At 41.8% G+C, this 19838-nt stretch overlaps 1 protein-coding gene across 1 annotated transcript in view; it reads left to right on the top strand.

Moving 5' to 3' along the window:
- The window catches only part of LOC129815724 (vesicle-associated membrane protein-associated protein B-like), a 29011-nt gene extending 16019 nt beyond the window's left edge, over positions 1-12992 (top strand). Inside the window, exons 3-6 of the mRNA XM_055869792.1 lie at positions 3831-3934; positions 6292-6372; positions 8655-8837; positions 10040-12992. Coding sequence (XP_055725767.1) covers positions 3831-3934; positions 6292-6372; positions 8655-8837; positions 10040-10198 — 527 coding nt within the window. The 3' untranslated portion in view covers positions 10199-12992. The remainder of the gene's footprint in view (positions 1-3830; positions 3935-6291; positions 6373-8654; positions 8838-10039) is intronic.
- The last annotated feature ends 6846 nt before the right edge of the window (positions 12993-19838 follow it).

Raw genomic sequence — 19838 nt, 5'->3', positions numbered from 1 at the left:
AAAGTAGTATTTTGTCAAATCAGTTGAGAAGTCCAGGCAGTTCTGCAGAATAGTATGCAGACCGTATGCTTTCTGTTGACTAGAGATGGGGTTCTCTCTCTGCCCCCCTTGGACCAACAGCTGTTTTCTCACCCCGGGACTGCTCTTTGAGGGAGACAGGACCTGGCTAGAGTTTCCTGGGTCCACTAACATGGCTATTTGCTGCTACCGGCTCCATTTTCACTGGCTGGATTCAGTATCAGGCCACACTTCGAGTCACCAAGGGAATCTGTAGTGGGCGACAAAGAACCCCAGGTTCAGACAGCCACAGCCCTTCTCCTCCAACAGAGGCTTTTCTCTCTAATTGTAAACAGAGCAGCACAAAAGGCAATATGGAAATTCACTTTGCCTAGACCGAAAGGGAACACTTTGCCAAAGGATATCTAAAATCCCTAATGTGTCATTTGCAGGCTTAGTTGGAGACACACACTGTGCTTTTTAAGCTTAGGTTAACCCCCGCAAAACGTTATATGTTAAACGCACACCACAGAGATGCTCAACTTGATTGGTATTGTGCTGCTGTTCTATGGGAAAATATTAGTGATGGGGGGATCGATACAGTTACATATTGCGACATGTTTTCAGCACTTTTTCTGTTTTCTCATGCTCTCTCTTGTCCCTCTGCAACAGACAAATAGTGAGCAATATGTTTGTAACATCAAATCGCAATACAATCGCAGTATCGCATCGCAATACATATAGAATCGTGAGAATTGCAATACATATCGTATCGGCACCTAAGTATCGTGCTAATATCGTATTGTGAAGTCCCTGGCAATTCCCAGCCCTAGAAACCATGGAGCTCTCGAAAGCACCGAGAAGGGCCTTGTGTCAACAAATTGAAGGAGTTTTAAGCCCTCAAGACATTTCAACATTCTATAGAAAAAGGTTATGCAATTCCTTTCCTTATGGCTTGCCAATGTTTTGCCAACTTTTTCCTCAGGACACATTATTGTTCCACATTATTGGTCCACATTATTATTGTGAGAGATCCAATCTCCTGATCAAGGCGGAGATCAGTATCGAGAGTGATGAAGTTGCCTCATGAATCATCTCACTCCATTTGGATGGGACATTACTTGAAGGAAGAAATATCCACAACTCTAATGCTCACCAGCGGTTTATTTTTATTTATTTTTATTTTTTATTTTACCGTTATTTTACCAGGTAAGTTGACTGAGAACACGTTCTCATTTGCAGCAACGACCTGGGGAATAGTTACAGGGGAGAGGAGGGGGATGAATGAGCCAATTGTAAACTGGGGATTATTAGGTGACCATGATGGTTTGAGGGCCAGATTGGGAATTTAGCCAGGACACCGGGGTTAACACCCCTACTCTTACGATAAGTGCCATGGGATCTTTAATGACCTCAGAGAGTCAGGACACCCGTTTAACGTCCCATCCGAAAGACGGCACCCTACACAGGGCAGTGTCCCCAATCACTGCCCGGGGGCATTGGGATATTTTTTAGACCAGAGGAAAGAGTGCCTCCTACTGGCCCTCCAACACCACTTCCAGCAGCATCTGGTCTCCCATCCAGGGACTGACCAGGACCAACCCTGCTTAGCTTCAGAAGCAAGCCAGCAGTAGTATGCAGATGGTGTGTCTCAAGAAACCACTAAGGAACATTACAGAGTTTTGGATATTTCTTCTTGAACTGCATATGAATTATTGCTATACAGTACAAATGGAAATTCAATCAATTTCTTAACTCTTGAAACCACACAATCCTTAGTTAAGCTAACAATATAATTTCTGCACAATATTTCTTCCACTTAGGGGACCCCTTTTTAGTTTAAGGGCACTTTCAGAGGCAAAAGTTTATATATATACTAATCTCTGCTAAAATGCTGGAAGTAGCCTATAGGCCTAACCATACAATCCTATCACTATAGCTTTCAGAGTGCTTGGGGCCCTTGTTCTATCAGTCGTAGCTTGTGGTATTTAGCAGTAGTCATGGCCTCCCTCGGTTTTTCCTTTGTGAATGGATCCACTAGACTTTGAGGTTGATATGGATAATAATTCCATAGTTTAGTCCCCAGGGACCCAATTATTTAAACACTCCCAACTCTCCTTCTACTAGCTCAATCAAGAACCAGTAAGGAAAAACTAGCAAATTATTGTCTAATGTTTTACTACAATTAACTTCTCTGAATATTAGGAACGTTATCCCCCATATGAAGGTGTCCATAATATATCACAGGATAAAAAGGAGCTCTGTCAGTTATGTAAGTTTAAGTCTAAGTCTGGCTTAGTTATGTCATTCAAAGCGTGTGAGTTTTTAAACATATTTTTTTACAAATTTGGGACATATTTTAGGTTATTTAATGACCCTCAAAGAACGTACATGCTTTCCTTCCCTTTGGACCCACGGTGGATGGCTGCGCAAATTGGGTCTGACTGCAACAGGATGTCAATCTGTTTCAGCCGTCTGTTTTTGGTTTGCAATATTGAACTTGCTTGATTGCCGAAATGGCATACAAGAACACTTGTGAAGTTTTTTGTACTCCGGAGAGAATTGGCATGTGCCATATACGAGAGCCGTCCTAGTTCGCCACATCTGAGAGCGCTAGCACTGGCTTTGAAATGAAGAGGTCATTTGTTTTGAAAGAAAGTTAGCCATAGCTCCCCCGAAATCACTCCCACAGTCGGCATTGATGTTAAACGCGCAGCCTTTTGAGTCCAAACGCGCTCCTCTTAAAACAGTAATGAATATGAGGAAAAAGATTACCCATCAATACCCATTTTATTCCCTGCCAGAGCAGTTGAGACGCCAACATAAGAAAGTGATCACTGTAAATCATTTGAACAGCTTGAAAATACCTTTTGGTCATTGGAATGACATCAAATAACACTTGATTGGATGATGTGACGAGACGATGGGTAAAATAATATTCAGACACACCTGTTTTTTATTAGGGCAATTTGTAATGTTAAAGTGAAAAACATTGAAGCTGTTAGAAAAATTGCCATCGGTGTGGAGTTATGTAGATCCGTCAATGTTTTGCAGTCATGGTAACATGAATATGATACATTCCAAATGGCACCCTATTCCCTTTATAGTGCACTACTTTTGGCCAGGGTACCACATCGTTTATCGTTTGAATACTTGTTAAATCTCCTTTAAATCCGAGTACTTCAACTGAAACACTGAATTAGGAGAATGTGCTGACAAAAGCACGCATTTCATTGAAGTTGAAGGTAGTTTCGCGAGTGATTGCTAACTAGCGTTAGCGCAATGAATCGGAGTCTGTGGAAGTCTGATCCCATAGACTACCAGTCATTGCGCTAACGCTAGTTAGCAACTTCAATCAAACTGCACGCAGAGACATCCAATTGCCAAAATCTCCCACTCTCCCTATAAGTAATTGACTTTGAACATGCACATTTTCAACAGTCATATTCTTTTCATCCTACCAATGAAGTTGTATGCCTGCCCCGATTCTTAATAGAATAATTGATTTATGAGTCAACAAAAATAGCTGTAATCTTGTAAACTATAGTATAATGACAGCGAGAGATGACCAAGTGACAGATAACTTTGCTATTGTCTGGAAAGGGATCATATATAAGCACTACTCCGCTATAGAGGCGCTCTGCTGTCCCAAAGCGCATAGACCTAGGGCAAACCATAGCAAAACATTTTGAAATGCAAAACGAAAATCTGGGTTTCTTAATGGACAGGTCCATCAGCAGTCCCCTCCTCTTTCAGGTTTCTTCAGTTTTGTGCCTAAGGAACACAATTCTGTATGTATATTTATGTTTCTTTCTGCTGTGCCCTTCTCCCAGTGATGCTGCAGCCTTTCGACTACGACCCCAACGAGAAAAGCAAACACAAATTCATGGTGCAGTCCATGCTGGCTCCCCCCGAAATGACAGACATGGAGGGAGTGGTGAGTGTGTCCCGTCACCATCCTCTCACTCACTCACTCTCACACACACACATACTTTGAAGAATCTCAAATATAAAATATATTTTGATTTGTTTAACACTTTTTTTGGATATTACATGATTCCATATGTGTTATTTCATAGTTATTCTACAATGTAGAAAATAGTCAAAATAAAGAAAAACCCATCAGTAGGTGTTCTAAAACTTCTGACTGCTAGTGTATATTACCACTAGTATATTACCATACGTATTTATATATTCCTTCTACCAGTCACTTTTCAGCTCTGTTGACATGTATATCCTACTACCAGTCACTTTTTATGTATAAACACACGTCAACCACTCCAGTACCCCTGCACATTGAATAAGGTACTGACACTGACCTGTATATACAACCACTCCAGTACCCCTGCACATTGAATAAGGTACTGACACTGACCTGTATATACAACCACTCTAGTACCCCTACACATTGAATAAGGTACTGACACTGACCTGTGTATACTTGCATTTGCGTGTTTCTTTACCTAACATTGTAGTTTTTTAATATATATATATTTTTTTTTATTTTTATTATCACTGCATTGTTGTAAAGAGGTCTCAAGGTAAGACTGTCACTGTACTGTTTTACACCTGTTGTATCCTGTGCACGTGGCAAATAAACGTTGGAACTTAAAACATACCTGACATTTATTTGCCGATACAGATATGACTAATATATCATGCATACCTGACAATCACCCCTAGCACACACACACACACACACACACACACACACACACACACACACACACACACACACACACACACATGCTTTGCGTACCACAAAATCCATAAAACAGTCTAGGCCAAGGGTCACACACCCTGAGGAAGATGACGAGGACAAAGAACCCGGGCTAGGCCCACAGCTTGATTGAGGACCAACAAGCCTTACAAACATTTGTTCCGCTGTCACTGCTTTCTGTTTCTCTCTCTCTCTTTCTGTTTCTCTCTGTTTCTCTCTCTTTCTGTTTCTCTCGCTTTCTTTTTCTCTCTCTCTTTCTACTTCTCTCTCGGTCTCGTTTGCGTGCGGAAGTAGGCCTAAGTGATCTCTTGTGTGCATTCCCTGCAGTGACAGGACTCTTGAGAATTTGGTTTGCTATTACAATTGAGACACACACACAGGAACACACACTTGGGATAGGTGAGAAATAGGTTTGGGTGGTATACCGCTTTCTGGGGTATTTTGAAATACCCACGGGATGATTTTCAATACCTTTAAAACTAATTTCAGTTTTTTATTTAATTGTCATATTTATTTAGATTTTGTAAGTAAATATCTGCAGTCAACTTGGGCACTCGGTTATGAAATAAAGCAGATCGCGTTCTTCAATTTATGTGTTCGATTATTTTTCATTATGAAGCTTACCAGTAGTTCCCTGAAACAGCTGAGCCATCACGCTGTTTGTTTACAAGCGCACAACGACGAGAGACCCGAGCCTCGTGAGCAGGGTTGGGGATCAATTCCATTTCAGTTCCTGTCAATTCAGGAAGTAAACCAAATTCCAATTCCAGATTTTCCTAATTGAAAGGCATTGGAATTAAAGTTTGGAATTCATTGTACTTCCTGAATTGACTGGAATTTAAATGGACTTGACCCCATCCTGTTCGTGAGCCACTCTCACTGTTGTGCAGCATGCAATGATCTGGTAACACTTCACAACTAAATATTTTCCAGACAGATATCTTAACTATTAAGTTAACTGTGTCTAAATTGCAGTTGTGCATTTGCTAACTTAGTAGCTAGTTATCCAAGTGGTAAGCTTTGTGCAAAATCAAGCTTTTCTTGATAACAGCAGAGAATTCCAACCTGGATCAAGATCCTTTCTGTGTAAGATTAGTTTTGTGCAGAAAACTGTGAGTAGCCTTTTTTTGTTACATGTATAAGTTTATGAGCTGGGATGTATGTCCTGTATAAAATGTTTGCGTGTGCTCATTAGCAATTCGCTAACAATCCCCAGTGTAATTCGTATATGTACACGTTAGCATTGCTAACCTTCGGATTACAGAGACTCAGTGGGGTCTGTTGCGTTTTTTTAAATAGCAACCTCATGTTCCTGTAATACCGCATACTCCGGGATGACACAAGGACAGTATGAAAATATGGATACCGCCCAAACCTAGTGAAAAACAAAACACTGCCGAGTCTGAAGCCTCTTGATTGTGACAGAACAGAAAGGTTTGATTGACACTTCACACAAGTGGAGGAGGAAGACAATGGGGGAACAAATCTCACTGCCGGTAAACCACTGTCCAGTTTGCTTTCCCCGGTCTTGGGCTGACAATTGTTGGCTGTTGTCTCTCCCTCTCTCTCTGCAGTGGAAGGAGGCAAAGCCAGAGGAGCTGATGGACTCCAAACTGAGGTGTGTCTTTGAGCTGCCGGCGGAGAACGAGAAAACGGTGGGTTCATAGTCTCTCTCTTATTACTTTTCTCTTGCAATATTTATATAGTTTTATATATTTATATAAAAATTGACAGCCTACTATAAAATACATAATTCAAGTACGGAGCCATATTGTATGCTCAAATAAATGGGGAATTTATGTTATTTTATACTAATACAATTTGTCAGAGAAATCGATTTTGTTAAACAAGTCATATTTTTTTTCTCTCAAAAAGGTAGGTGTCAAAATTATTGACACTACTGTTTTCAATACTTCAACCTTTGCGAGGATAACAGCACTGAGCCTTTTTCTGAAATGTTTTATTAGTTGTAGAACACATTGGGAGGGATCTGGACCATTCCAGATCCTCTGTGCTTATGGACTGCCCTCCAATACATAACTACAGGGGGGTTTGTGACCAACTTTTTATTTCGTTTTCAGAAGAGGGGTCATTGGTACAAGTGTAACATTCAAAGTCATAATCATTCAGATATGTTCATAATTCAGTCACACAACAACAACAAAAACACTCAGAGAAATGCATATAAAGATAACCCTAACACATTCTCCCCCTCAGTCTCCTTCCACCAGGGAAACCATGTTTCCCACCCCGCCTAGCCGACCTCACCGACCCGAAGAAAGCATGCCTGCCACCCATCCCACCCAGCATCTGAGGTTGCTTGTCAGTCCCCCCTCCCACCCATCCATCTCCTGAGACTCCCCCCATAACATCCAGAGATTCTAATAGTAATTGTATCCACTGGTTAAATGGGAGAAAGAGTGAGAACCAATATTTTGTCAGTAATAATTTAGAAATTAATTTAGTCCCAGAATCATTTAACTGCATGGCACTCCCACATCATATGAAGGAATGTGCCTAACTGATTTAGGGGACATAGAAAACAGTCGGGAGATGGGGGCTAATTTCAGCGTAAAATATTGAATTGCCGTTAAATACAGTCTGTGAACAAACTTAAAATGTAAAGTACCAGTAAAAAGTTTGGACTATGTTGTAGAATAATAGTGAAGACATCAAAACTATGAAATAACACAAATGGAATCATGTAGTAACCTAAAAAGTGTTAAATCAAAATATATTTTAGAAGTAGCCACCCTTTTCCCTGATGACAGCATTGCACACTCTTGCCATTCTCTCAACCAGCTTTTTTTCACTGCATATTTACCATCTTCTGTCATCCTCCCTCTTCCTTGTTTTTCTCACACACACGTATTTTTCTTTCCCTGTCGCTCCGCCTCATCCGTTACACGTCTCTAAAACTCTAGAGAAAATCCCTGTAGAGAAAACCCCTGTCATCAGGAGTAGAGGCAGAGCTCCCCTTGTCTTGCAATAACCCCAGCCTTAGCCCCAGCCTTAGCCATAACCCCAGCCTTAGACATAGCCCCAGCCATAGCCCCAGCCATAGCCCCAGCCATAGCCCCAGCAATAACCCCAGCCATAACCCCAGCCATAGCCCCAGCCATAGCCATTACCCCAGCCATAACCCCAGCCATAACCCCAGCCATAACCCCAGCCATAACCCCAGCCATAACCCCAGCCATAACCCCAGCCATAGCCCCAGCCTTAGCCATAACCCCAGCCTTAGACATAGCCCCAGCCATAACCCCAGCCATAGTCCCAGCCATAGTCCCAGCCACAGCCCCAGCCATAGCCCCAGCCATAACCCCAGCCTTAGACATAGCCCCAGCCATAACCCCAGCCTTAGACATAGCCCCAGCCATAGCCGCAGCCATAACCCCAGCCAAAGCCCCAGCCATAACCCCAACCATAACCATAGTTCCCTGGGCCACACTCTCACTTTTCACACAGTTTATTATTGTTGTGATTACTCTGCAAAGCACACACAGATGGTAGAAGATCACTTCCCCCGGGATGAGCAGAAAATATGAGCCCCATAAACAAAGCCACAGGGAAATTGGGCCGTTGTTGTTTTTGTTAATTATGATCAGCGAGATACATGGCTGAAAGCAACAGCATCGTCGTGCCACGTAGTTGGGAGCGAAAATGGAAACCAGCTTTTGCATCTCTTTTTGGAAGTATTGGGATTGGGGGAGTGTGTGTGTGTGTGTTTGAGTGCACGCGCCTGCCTCTCTCTTAGTGTACGACATGACTGCAATCACTACCAGCCAGGCCTGCAGCAGAACAAGTTACCAACATTCACTTTCTCCATATTGATTCCCTATTGTGACATTACATTTGAGGTATGTTTCTGCATATGTACCAAGAGGTTGAAATAAACCTAAGCCCTCTCTCCCTCTTCCCGCCCCTTCACCCACAGCACCAGGACCCGGATGCCAACAAGATGATGTCGTCCAACCTGCTCAAGTCCGAGTCCTCCACACTGTCCATGAAGTCCATGAGCTCCACCCTGGACGACGGCGAGGTCAAGAAGGTCATGGAGGAGTGTAAGAGGTTGCAGACGGAGGCACAGCGGCTACGGGAAGAGAACAAGCAGATCAGGGTGAGAACCAAGGAGATGTCTGGGATTCAATCAATGGCTATACACTGAGTGGACATTAAGAACACCTGCTCTTTCCATGGCATAGCCTGACCAGGTGAAAACTATAATCCCTTGTTGATGTCACTTGTTAAATCCACTTCAATAGTGTAGATGAAAGGGAGGAGACAGGTTAAATAAGGATTTTTAAGCCTTGAGACTATTGAGACATGGATTGTGTATGTGTGTCATTCAGAGGGTGAATGGGCAAGACAAAAGATTGAAGTGCCTTTGAACGGGGTATGGTAGTACAGTAGGGGCCAGGCGTACCGTTTTGTGTCAAGAACTGCAACGCTGCTGGGTTTTTCACGCTCAACAGTTTCCCTGTGTGTATCAAGAATGGTTCACCACCCAAAGGCTATTCATTATCCAGCCAACTTAACACAACTGTGGGAAGCATTGGAGTCAACATGGGCCAACATCTCTGTGGAATGCTTTCAACACCTTGTAGTGTCCATATCCTGACGATTTGAGGCTGTTCTGAAGGCAAAAGGGAGTGCAACTGAAGGTGTTCCTTATGTTTTGTACACTCAGTGTAAATCATTAATTTTAAATTCAAAAAATGGATGTAGCAGCCCCAGATTTCCCCTTTTAAAGGGGAAAGACGATGAATCAGACTCAGGAGCAGCACGCCACCCGCTGGCCTGCCACCTCCCCTTTAAGTAGTGCCAGAGGCGGAATTGCTTTTGGCCACTCCCGTCCCAGGCTCCAGATTACACTAACAGAGCCCCCCCCACCTGCTGTTGGGAAATGAAGTGTGTTAAAAGCTGGCGCCTGGTGGAGTCCTGGGGGGGTTTAGATGATTTACACATCCCCTTTGAATGAATTGACGACATTACCTATATTTGACTGAGTGGACGACATTACCTATCTTTGACTGAATGGACGACATTACCTATCTTTGACTGAGGGATGTAGATAATACTGATGGTAATTTTCCCCCCTCTTTCTCTCTATTTCACCATATCTATCCCTCTCCCCCCTCTTTCTCTTTTTCCTTCCCTCTCTCTCATATCTATCCCTCTCTCTTTCTCCTCTCTCCATATCTATCCCTCTCCCCTCTCTATCCCCCTCTTTTTCTCTCTGTCTCCATATCTATCTCTTCACCCTCTCTCTGTTCCTATTTCATCTTTCTCCCTCTCTTTTGGTTTCACCACCCCCTCCAGGAAGACGATGGCCTGCGGATGAGGAAGAGCAACGTGTTGTCCTCCTCCCAGCACTCCTCCCACTCCATGGTGAAGGAGGAGGGGCTGAGCCTGCGCACGGTGGCCCTCATCGTGCTCTTCTTCGTGGTCGGAGTCATCATCGGCAAGTTGGTCTTGTAAGAGCAAGCGGCGAGCGAGAGACGGCCAACCGCATGCTTTCAGGGGATTGAAACAAACGGATTTGGGATTTTTTTTAAATTCAGAAATGCCATATCAATGGGGTAGTTTTGAATCGTTCATTTATGTACAAATAAAAAAATATACAAATCAAAAATCCATGTTATGAACAAACCAACGAGAGAAAAAACAACAACTTGTTTCAAGATCTCTTTAATCATAACATAATCATTCTGGCCTACGCCACAGATACAGTAGGAGCAGTAGGAGGGGGTAAAATGCAGATCATTGATAGTCATTGAAGCAAAGGATTTTCTAAACACCGTGGGGGGGGGGGGGGGGCTTGCGATTGAGTCAGTTTGCGTTGTGTGAATGAATGTTTTCACGGATTGTAATTTCTTTTCACAAGTGGCCAGAGGCCGTGGGCATACTCTGTGTAAAGAATCCATAGTAACCCTGGAGTAAAGTAATGCCAGGTGGGCAGCACTCTGTGTAAAGAATCCATAGTAACCCTGGAGTAAAGTCATGCCAGGTGGGCAGCACTCTGTGTAAAGAATCCATAGTAACCCTGGAGTAAAGTCATGCCAGGTGGGCAGCACTCTGTGTAAAGAATCCATAGTAACCCTGGAGTAAAGTCATGCCAGGTGGGCAGCACTCTGTGTAAAGAATCCATAGTAACCCTGGAGTAAAGTCATGCCAGGTGGGTAGCACTCTGTGTAAAGAATCCATAGTAACCCTGGAGTAAAGTCATGCCAGGTGGGCAGCACTCTCTGTAAAGAATCCATAGTAACCCTGGAGTAAAGTCATGCCAGGTGTGCAGCACTCTGTAAAGAATCCATAGTAACCCTGGAGTAAAGTCATGCCAGGTGGGCAGCACTCTGTGTAAAGAATCCATAGTAACCCTGGAGTAAAGTAATGCCAGGTGTGCAGCACTCTTTTTATCTCACCTCCTTTACAACATGATTGACAGAGAGGCTTCAGGAAGTAGATGGGGTTATGCACAGGGATACTGTCAACCAAACTGACTCTTCCAATCAGAGGCCTTGTATAGACCGTCTCCTCTGTGATTGGGGAACATCCTTAATCAACACAACAACGCCCCCCCCCCCCCCCCCCCCGTCTCCCCATTCTATGTTTTTGCAAGCTAGAATATTTTCCCCCCTCACCTTTTGATCATAAATACCTAAGTTGGCAGTATATTCTTGATTGCATGCATCCACTAAAGAGCATTGCATTTTTTGGGACATTTTAAATTAACTTTAATTGCTTTCATCATTGTCATGTTTCTTTTCAGCCTTAGGTTTTCTCAACTCAATCTTCAGATTTTTTTTTCCCCCTTTCATTTTATTTTATTTTTTCATTTTTGTGATTAAGTTCTTTTGGTTTTTAGGGTTTGAGGTATTATTAAAAAATGTATGCAGCTAAATGAACTCCGGATGGGTTGGGACTGAGTCACTGAATAAACTACTTACCTTGTGACTGTTATTAGCAAGTTACTCTGGAAGGAAAGAAGGGAGAGAGGGAATGAGGAAAGGTACATGTAGAAGTGAGTTTTGCTGAGGTTTACCTCAACAATAATACTGCTGTCGGTATTGTCTGTTTTCTTTTTTCTTCTCCAAGCCGTACATTTGTTGATCTGTCAGGCAGAACTGTTATTTAAATGGTTTATGCTGTCCGTTCACTATGCTGTGACTGTCCACGTAACTCTTAAAGAACCTTTCTCCAACTGTATGGTCATGGTCATTGGCTTCATTCACCCCACTACGGTCAGCATCGATAGGTTTGGATCTTTGTCTGTTTGTTTCACCGTTATAGCCATCACTGCACTCATGTTCATTTTAATGCACTATATTCTCAATAATGTTTTTTCCCAGTATCTATCAATGTAACTGTTTTGTTAGTTGACGTGTCTCTGCATTTAACTCACAAGAAAACTAAAACATACTGAACTATATCCTGAAGGGACCATTCTGCCTTTTGTGTTTGTCCCTACTGTTTTTGATTGCTTTGTCCTTAATGGGATTCATGTCAAAAATGCAATACACTCAATTTCTTTCATCTCACTGTCGCAGATTATGGATTATTACTTGCCGATGGAAGTATGGATTTGAGGAAAGAGCGAGGGAGAGCGTAACCTACTGTAGCTACGTGTGACTGAGCGTAACCTACTGTATCTACATGTGACTGAGAGTAACCTAATGTATCTACGTGTGACTGAGCGTAACCTACTGTATCTACGTGTGACTGAGAGTAACCTACTGTATCTACGTGTGACTGAGCGTAACCTACTGTATCTACGTGTGACTGAGCGTAACCTACTGTATCTACGTGTGACTGAGCGTAACCTACTGTATCTACGTGTGACTGAGAGTAACCTACTGTATCTACGTGTGACTGAGCGTAACCTACTGTATCTACGTGTGACTGAGCGTAACCTACTGTATCTACGTGTGACTGAGAGTAACCTACTGTATCTACGTGTGACTGAGCGTAACCTACTGTATCTACGTGTGACTGAGCGTAAACTACTGTATCTACTTGTGCGTGAAGCATAATTCTGCTTAGAGGGAGGGCAGAACAGGTCTGAGCTGAGCTACGCTGTCCCAATGGTTGTGAAAACACTAAAATTGACCTGTCTACCATCGTGATCCATGTAAGCAGTCGGCAACTGTTTTGTATGTATATAAATAAGTCTAAGAAAAATTCCTATTCCTAGTCATGTAGTCAGTCTATGGTGTTAAACCTTGATGGACTATGTAGCGTCTTAATAAATTAAATGAATAAAGACCCTACCTAATTTTGTGTGAAGTAATTTCCTCTTTGTTCAACATACCGGTCCGGTAAACAATTACATTTTTCATCCTCTGGCTGAGGAAGCTGTAAAAAGCTCATCACAGTGTCCAAGCTCATCACCGTGTCCGAGGGAAGAGGGACTTAGTTGGATGTCGCTACTTTAGATTAAATATTGGAGAGGGAAATGTCAGCATCTGAAATTAGCATTCCCCTCACAGCCAATATATCTCCACTGACATCTGCTGCTACATTAGCTATAGATGGTATGCTTTATTTGGCTGTGGTTCTTGCAATGTTTTTTTTTTTACGTTGAAAACGATGTTTCCTTCTGGTAATTGGCTTTCAATGTGTGGTGGTGTTAAATGAGAAGTTGTTTTATTCATGTTATTGTATCTTTAACACCCTTTAAACGTTCTGTCAGCACTTCAGGTTTTGGTGTGACCTCCTGAGGTGCACCTGAAGTCAGTAGGAACTGTGGTGTTTAAGTTGGTGGGGCCTAGATACTGTATATCTAGAGACACTGTTGTGGAAATGACCCCATATTCATTTACATTTTTCGATTCAGCTTGGGAATTGTCATTTCCAAGAAAAATAGCGGTGGAATGTTCTCAAAACTGTGATAAGGATAATCGACCCTATTCGACGCACCTGAAAACGGGTCAACTCAGAAATACCCTATGCATTGACACCGTGTGTTGACGTGTGCCAATTTTCCATCGGGAATGTTTATATACACTTAAGGAGGAATTTACACCAGAAGACTTGTCATAAAGATTTATGAGGAAATGGATGGTTTCCAATAATTCTCTTCACAGACGTTACAGACCTATAGTCTGGTGGATGAAACACTACAGATGTTTTTTACTCCACAGTGACCACAGGAAAACCACATTAGATGTTTGAGTTTTGGCCCTTGACTGGATTGGTTCCAATTGTGCCTGTAGTGTACATACAAGGCCTTCAGAAAGTATTCATACCCCTTGACTTATTCCACATTTTGTTGTGTTACAGACTAAATTCACAATAGAGTCAATATATTTTTTATATCTCACCCATCTACAGACAATACCCCATATTGACAAAGTCAAGTCAAAACAAGGTTTGGGAATTTTTTTAGCAAATGTATTGAAAATGAAATGGATAAATATCTAATTTACATAAGTATTTACACCCCTTTGCTATGACACTCCAAATTGAGCTCAGGTGTTTCCAATTTCCTTTGATCATCCTTGATGTTGCTACAACGTGATTGGAGTCCACCTGTGGCTAATTAAATTATTTGGACATGATTTAAAAAGAAACACACCTGTCTATATAAGGTCCCACAGTTGGTGTGCATGTTAGAGCAGAAACTATACCATGAAGTCCAATCTGTAGATTGCTGAGAATTGTGATGAGGCATATATCTGGGGATAGTTATAAAAAAAATTCTAGAGTGTGGAAATGGTAAAAATATGGAACTACCGAGACTCTACCTAGAGCTTGCGTCCGACCAAATTGAGCAACCGGGAAAGAAGGATAATGGTCAGGGAGGTGACCAAGAACCCAATGACCACTCTGACAGACCTTCCTTGGCCGAGAACCTACCTGATGGACAACAGTCTCTACAGCACTTCACCAATCTGGGTTTTATGGGAGAGTGGCCAGACAGTAGACACTCCTGAGAAAAAGGTACATGACAGCACGCCTGGAGTTTGCAAAAAGGCACGTGGACGATTCGGAGCATAAGGCAAAAGACTGTGGTCTGATAAGACAAAAGGGTAGCTCTTTGGCCTAAATGCAAAGCGCCATGTCTGTAGGAAACCAGGTGCAGCTCATCACCCATCTAACAATCCCTACCGTGAAGCATGGTGGTGGCACCATCATCATGCTATGGGGATGCTTTTCAGCAGCAGGAACTGGGAGATAAGTAAAGATAGAGGGACCAATGAATGAAACCAAAAATAGGCAAATCCTTGATGAGAACCTGCTTCAAAGTGTAAATAACCTTAAACTGTGGTGACAATTTACCTTCCTACAGGACAATGACCCCAACCATACATCCAAAGCAATGCTGGAATGGCTTCAGAATAAGAATGTGAAAGCCTTTGAGTGGCCTGGGCAAAGCCCAGACTTGAATCCAATTGAAAATCTGTGGAAGGACTTGAAGATTGCTGTTCACCACCACTCCCCATCTAATTTAATCTACAGGGAAGAACGGAAGAAAATCCCCAAAGCAAAGCTGATACAGACCTACCCAAGACAACACAAAGCTGTAATCGCTGCCAAAGGTGCTTCTATAAAGCATTGATTCGGGTATTTTAATATTTATGCAAATTACATCTTTCTGTATTTAATTTTAAATTTATGTGCAAACATTTCTAAAAACATGTTTTCACTTTGTCATTATGGGGTATTGGCGAAAAAATAAATATTGAATCAAATTTGAATTCAGGCTGTAACACAACAAAATGTGTAATAAGTCAAGGGGTATGACTGAAGACACTGTAGCTATTTGAATGCTGGCAGACTCTGACAAAGTGAGTCCCAGAAGGTGCCGGTCTATGGCTACATTGCCTTTTAGGCCTGAATTAATTCAATCCTAAATTAGGTTGTGCTGATGTTTGAGCCCATATCAGCAAATGTCACTCTATGTAGCTAGCCGACTCAATTTCTATTCAAATCAATGTCTGTCACAGGAGAGATAGTGCAGATGTAACTGTCCTCCTAGAAACAGAATCCGCTGCAGGATGAGACATTGTGAAGGTTTCACAGGTCAGGACTGTGGTCACTTGTGCTCCAGTTTAAATGTTTTCCTCCCCCTTTTGATTGAGGGTTGTGACTTTAATCCAACAACTGTCAAGTCAAATCAAATTTGATTGGTCACATACACGTGTTTAGCAGATGTTATTGCGGGTGTAGTGAAATGCTTGTGCTTCTAGCTCCGACAGTGCAGTAATATCTAACAAGTAATATCTAACAATTACACAACATATACCCAACACACATAAATCTAGTAAAGAAATGTAATTAAGAATATAAAAATATATGGATGAGCAATGTCAGAGCGGCATAGAATAAGATACAGTAGAATAGTATAGGATTCAGTATATTCATATGAGATGGGTAATGCAAGATATGTAAACATTATTAAAGTGACTAGTGTTCCATTTATTAAAGTGGCCAGTGATTTCAAGTCTTAATATAGGCAGCAGCCTCTAATGTGCTAGTGTCTAGCTCAATCACCTCTTTATTTTAATGAATCTGGTACTCATTGAGGTTTTTTCAATAAAACTGAGGTCTGGCTGTGTTTCCAAGTTAAAAAACATATAAAACATTAACTGTCCAAGTGCACTACATTAAACTATGCATCAAGCACACTTATTCACCATCAAATAGGCTTCTTGGTGTTAACTGTATGTCATAATTAGTATTGGCAATGTGCGGACCATTGTTTGTAACTTGTTCAAGTACATGGGGGAAAAAAACACCTTCCTGCTTCTAACAGTTTGAGCAACAAGTAAACCAGCGTATGTTTAGATTTTATTTGTTGTCCTTTGCAGACATAGTGGGGCAAAAGAGTATTTAGTCAGCCACCAATTGTGCAAGTTCTCCCACTTAAAAAGATGAGAGAGGCCTGTAATTTTCATCATAGGTACACTTCAACTATGACAGACAAAATGAGAAAAAAGAATCCAGAAAATCACATTGTAAGATTTTTTATGAATTTATTTGCAAATTATGGTGGAAAATGACTTTACTCCAGTCCTCAGCAGTCCAATCCCTGTACCTTTTGCAGAATATCAGTCTGTCCCTGATGTTTTTCCTGGAGAGAAGTGGCTTCTTTGCTGCCCTTCTTGACACCAGGCCATCCTCCAAAAGCCTTCGCCTCACTGTGCGTGCAGATGCACTCACACCTGCCTGTTGCCATTCCTGAGCAAGCTCTGTACTGGTGGTGCCCCGATCCCGCAGCTGAATCAACTTTAGGAGACGGTCCTGGCGCTTGCTGGGCGTTCTTGGGCGCCCTGAAGCATTCTTCACAACAATTGAACCGCTCTCCTTGAAGTTCTTGATGATCCGATAAATGGTTGATTTAGGTGTAATCTTACTGGCAGCAATATCCTTGCCTGTGAAGCCCTTTTTGTGCATAGCAATGATGACAGCACGTGTTTCCTTGCAGGTAACCATGTTTGACAGAGGAAGAACAATGATTCCAAGCACCATCCTCCTTTTGAAGCTTCCAGTCTGTTATTCGAACTCAATCAGCATGACAGTGTGATCTCCAGCCTTGTCCTCGTCAACACTCACACCTGTGTTAACGAGAGAATCACTGACATGATGTCAGCTGGTCCTTTTGTGGCAGGGCTGAAATGCAGTGGAAATGTTTTTTGGGGATTCAGTTCATTTGCATGGCAAAGAGGGACTTTGCAATGAATTGCAATTCATCAGATCACTCTTCATAACATTCTGGAGTATATGCAAATTGCCATCATACAAACTGAGGCAGCAGACTTTGTGAAAATTAATATTTGTGTCATTCTCAAAACTTTTGGCCAAGACTGTACATTCTAAAGACTGGATCAAGTGTTCTCTCACAGGGCATTAGTAAAACAAACCCACCGAAATGTCTGAGGTTTGGAAACCCTGTTTCGCTGAAAGGAAACCTTTCTCAGCATGTTTGGCTTGCCTTCTTTCTACTTATTTTACGGAGCGTTCTTTTCCTGCAGGAAGTGTGACACTTTTCGGAGACCCCACTTCAGAATCCAGACTTTCCCACAGTTGGTGAAGCTGTCCAGATAATTGGTTGTCTGAGCACATATTTAGATTAGCATTGTGCATCAGGTACAATGGCACTACAATGGTTTTGGTTCTGATTTTGCTAACAGAACTCACTGGCTTAACGTTCGTCCAAAGTCAACTGCTCAACGAACAGCCTATTCAATTAACTCCGCAGCCAAGTTGGCACACAACGACGCATGTCCCTGGAAAAAGTTGCTTTCACCAAATAGGGAGCAGTTAAAAGCACTTTTATAATTTATTTTTAACGGATGCCTTTAACGAGCCACTGGCTTGATTGCAAACAGGTTAGCCCGTAATTCGCCCTTGCCTGACGCTCAGCTTTTATGGCGCGCAACAGAAACCGCAAACAGACTATAAAAAGCGGTCGTTCCCCGGCCTTCCTCAGTCATCACCACCCTCCTCCTAGCCATCCTGGAACATAACCATGGTGGATCCATGTGTTGTTATTGGCCCAGTTGTGGAACATGGATTTAGGAGGCTTTAGAGTCCATTAAATGACAATCCTGTACATTAGTGTTCTGATAAATGCCAGTCATCTTCCGTCTTTTTTTCTCTCCTTCTTGGTTTTTCGTTAGATTTTCAATCCAAGCCTGGAGTACACTTGCTCAAACCCGAAAGATGACCTCATGGGTCTAGCAGCCACCATCACTATTATGAGAGGAGTTAATCTGAACAGTATGTTGCCTTTGAAAGTGACTCATATGGATCTTCTCCTCTTGGGCTTTTTCTGACTGCACCACCGGAGCCAGCTACAATCTTTCGTCCGTTCTTTCACAGAACAACCGCAGTCTTTTCCTATTTTATTACGCCAATGCAGACTTAAAAATAATAGAAATGGTCAACTACCAATCCAAAATGATCATCATCACTGTAACATGCTGACCAGATTGCTCGCGTGCACGTGGTCTGCGGTTCTGAGGCCAGTTGGGCATACTGCCATATTCTCTAAAATGACATTGGAGGCGGCTTACGGTAGAGAAATTAATATTAAATTCTCTGGCAACTGCTCTGATGGACATTCCTGCAGTCAGCATGCCAATTGCACGCTCCCTCAAAACATGAGACATCTGTGGCATTGTGTTGTGTGACAAAACTGCACATTTTAGAGTGGCCTTTTATAGGTGTACCTGTGTAATGATCATGCTTTTTAATCAGCTTCTTGATATGTCGAACCTGTCAGAGAGATGGATTATCTTGGCAAAGGAGAAATGCTCACTAACAGGGATCTAAACAAATTTGTGCACAACATTTGAGTGAAATAAACTTTTTGTGCGTATGGAAAATTTCTGGTACGTTTTATTTCAGATCATGAAACAAGGGACCAACACTTTACATGTTGTGTTTATATTTTTGTTCAGTATAAGTCATACATTTGTAATGCTTATAATTGTTAATAAGGTTTTACAAATAATGAAATACTTTATTGTTTATACATGATTTATTGTTAATTCATGACAGTTATTATAGTGTTACCCAAGTTTCCTGTCTATTACAAAGGATCTTCTAGCTAAAAAAGTATCTACAATATTTAAAAATCGCAATAATTGTCATTTTGCTGAGTATGGTAAATTGTGTTATAGGCTGGCTTAACTGTGAGCATTCTAATCAAATGCATCCAACCAGATATTACTCTGTGTTTTACTCAGGGAGTTATGCTCCAGAAATTGCAGCTGGATAGCAATGCTTCATGTGTGAGCCATATGCCAGTTAGTTCTCACATGGCAGCACTCATGTCCAGCATCTGGGCTTTCAAACTTGGACCACTGTTTGGAAAGCCTGTTAGATTGAAGAATCCAGCATTTACTGTAGTACTGAAGTGACTATTTGCCTTAAGGATGAATATTTCACACTCAGTTCTTAAATATTCTTAATTATTCTTATGATTCATTATTATTCATGTCAAAATCATAATTATCAATTTTACAGCCAATGATAGAATAATGATAGAAATTATTTCTCAAGCAGCTGGTTAGTAAATCAAGATGATAGATTTTGTGAAGATATTTGCAAGATGAGAAAGAAGCAGGACAGACTGTACATAACATATAAAAACACACAGACAATGCAATAA

Source organism: Salvelinus fontinalis, chromosome 18, assembly GCF_029448725.1.
Source record: "Salvelinus fontinalis isolate EN_2023a chromosome 18, ASM2944872v1, whole genome shotgun sequence".
NCBI classification, from domain to species: Eukaryota; Metazoa; Chordata; class Actinopteri; order Salmoniformes; family Salmonidae; genus Salvelinus; species Salvelinus fontinalis.
Note: the sequence above shows the minus strand (reverse complement) of the source record. Positions and strands in the feature narration are given on the sequence as shown.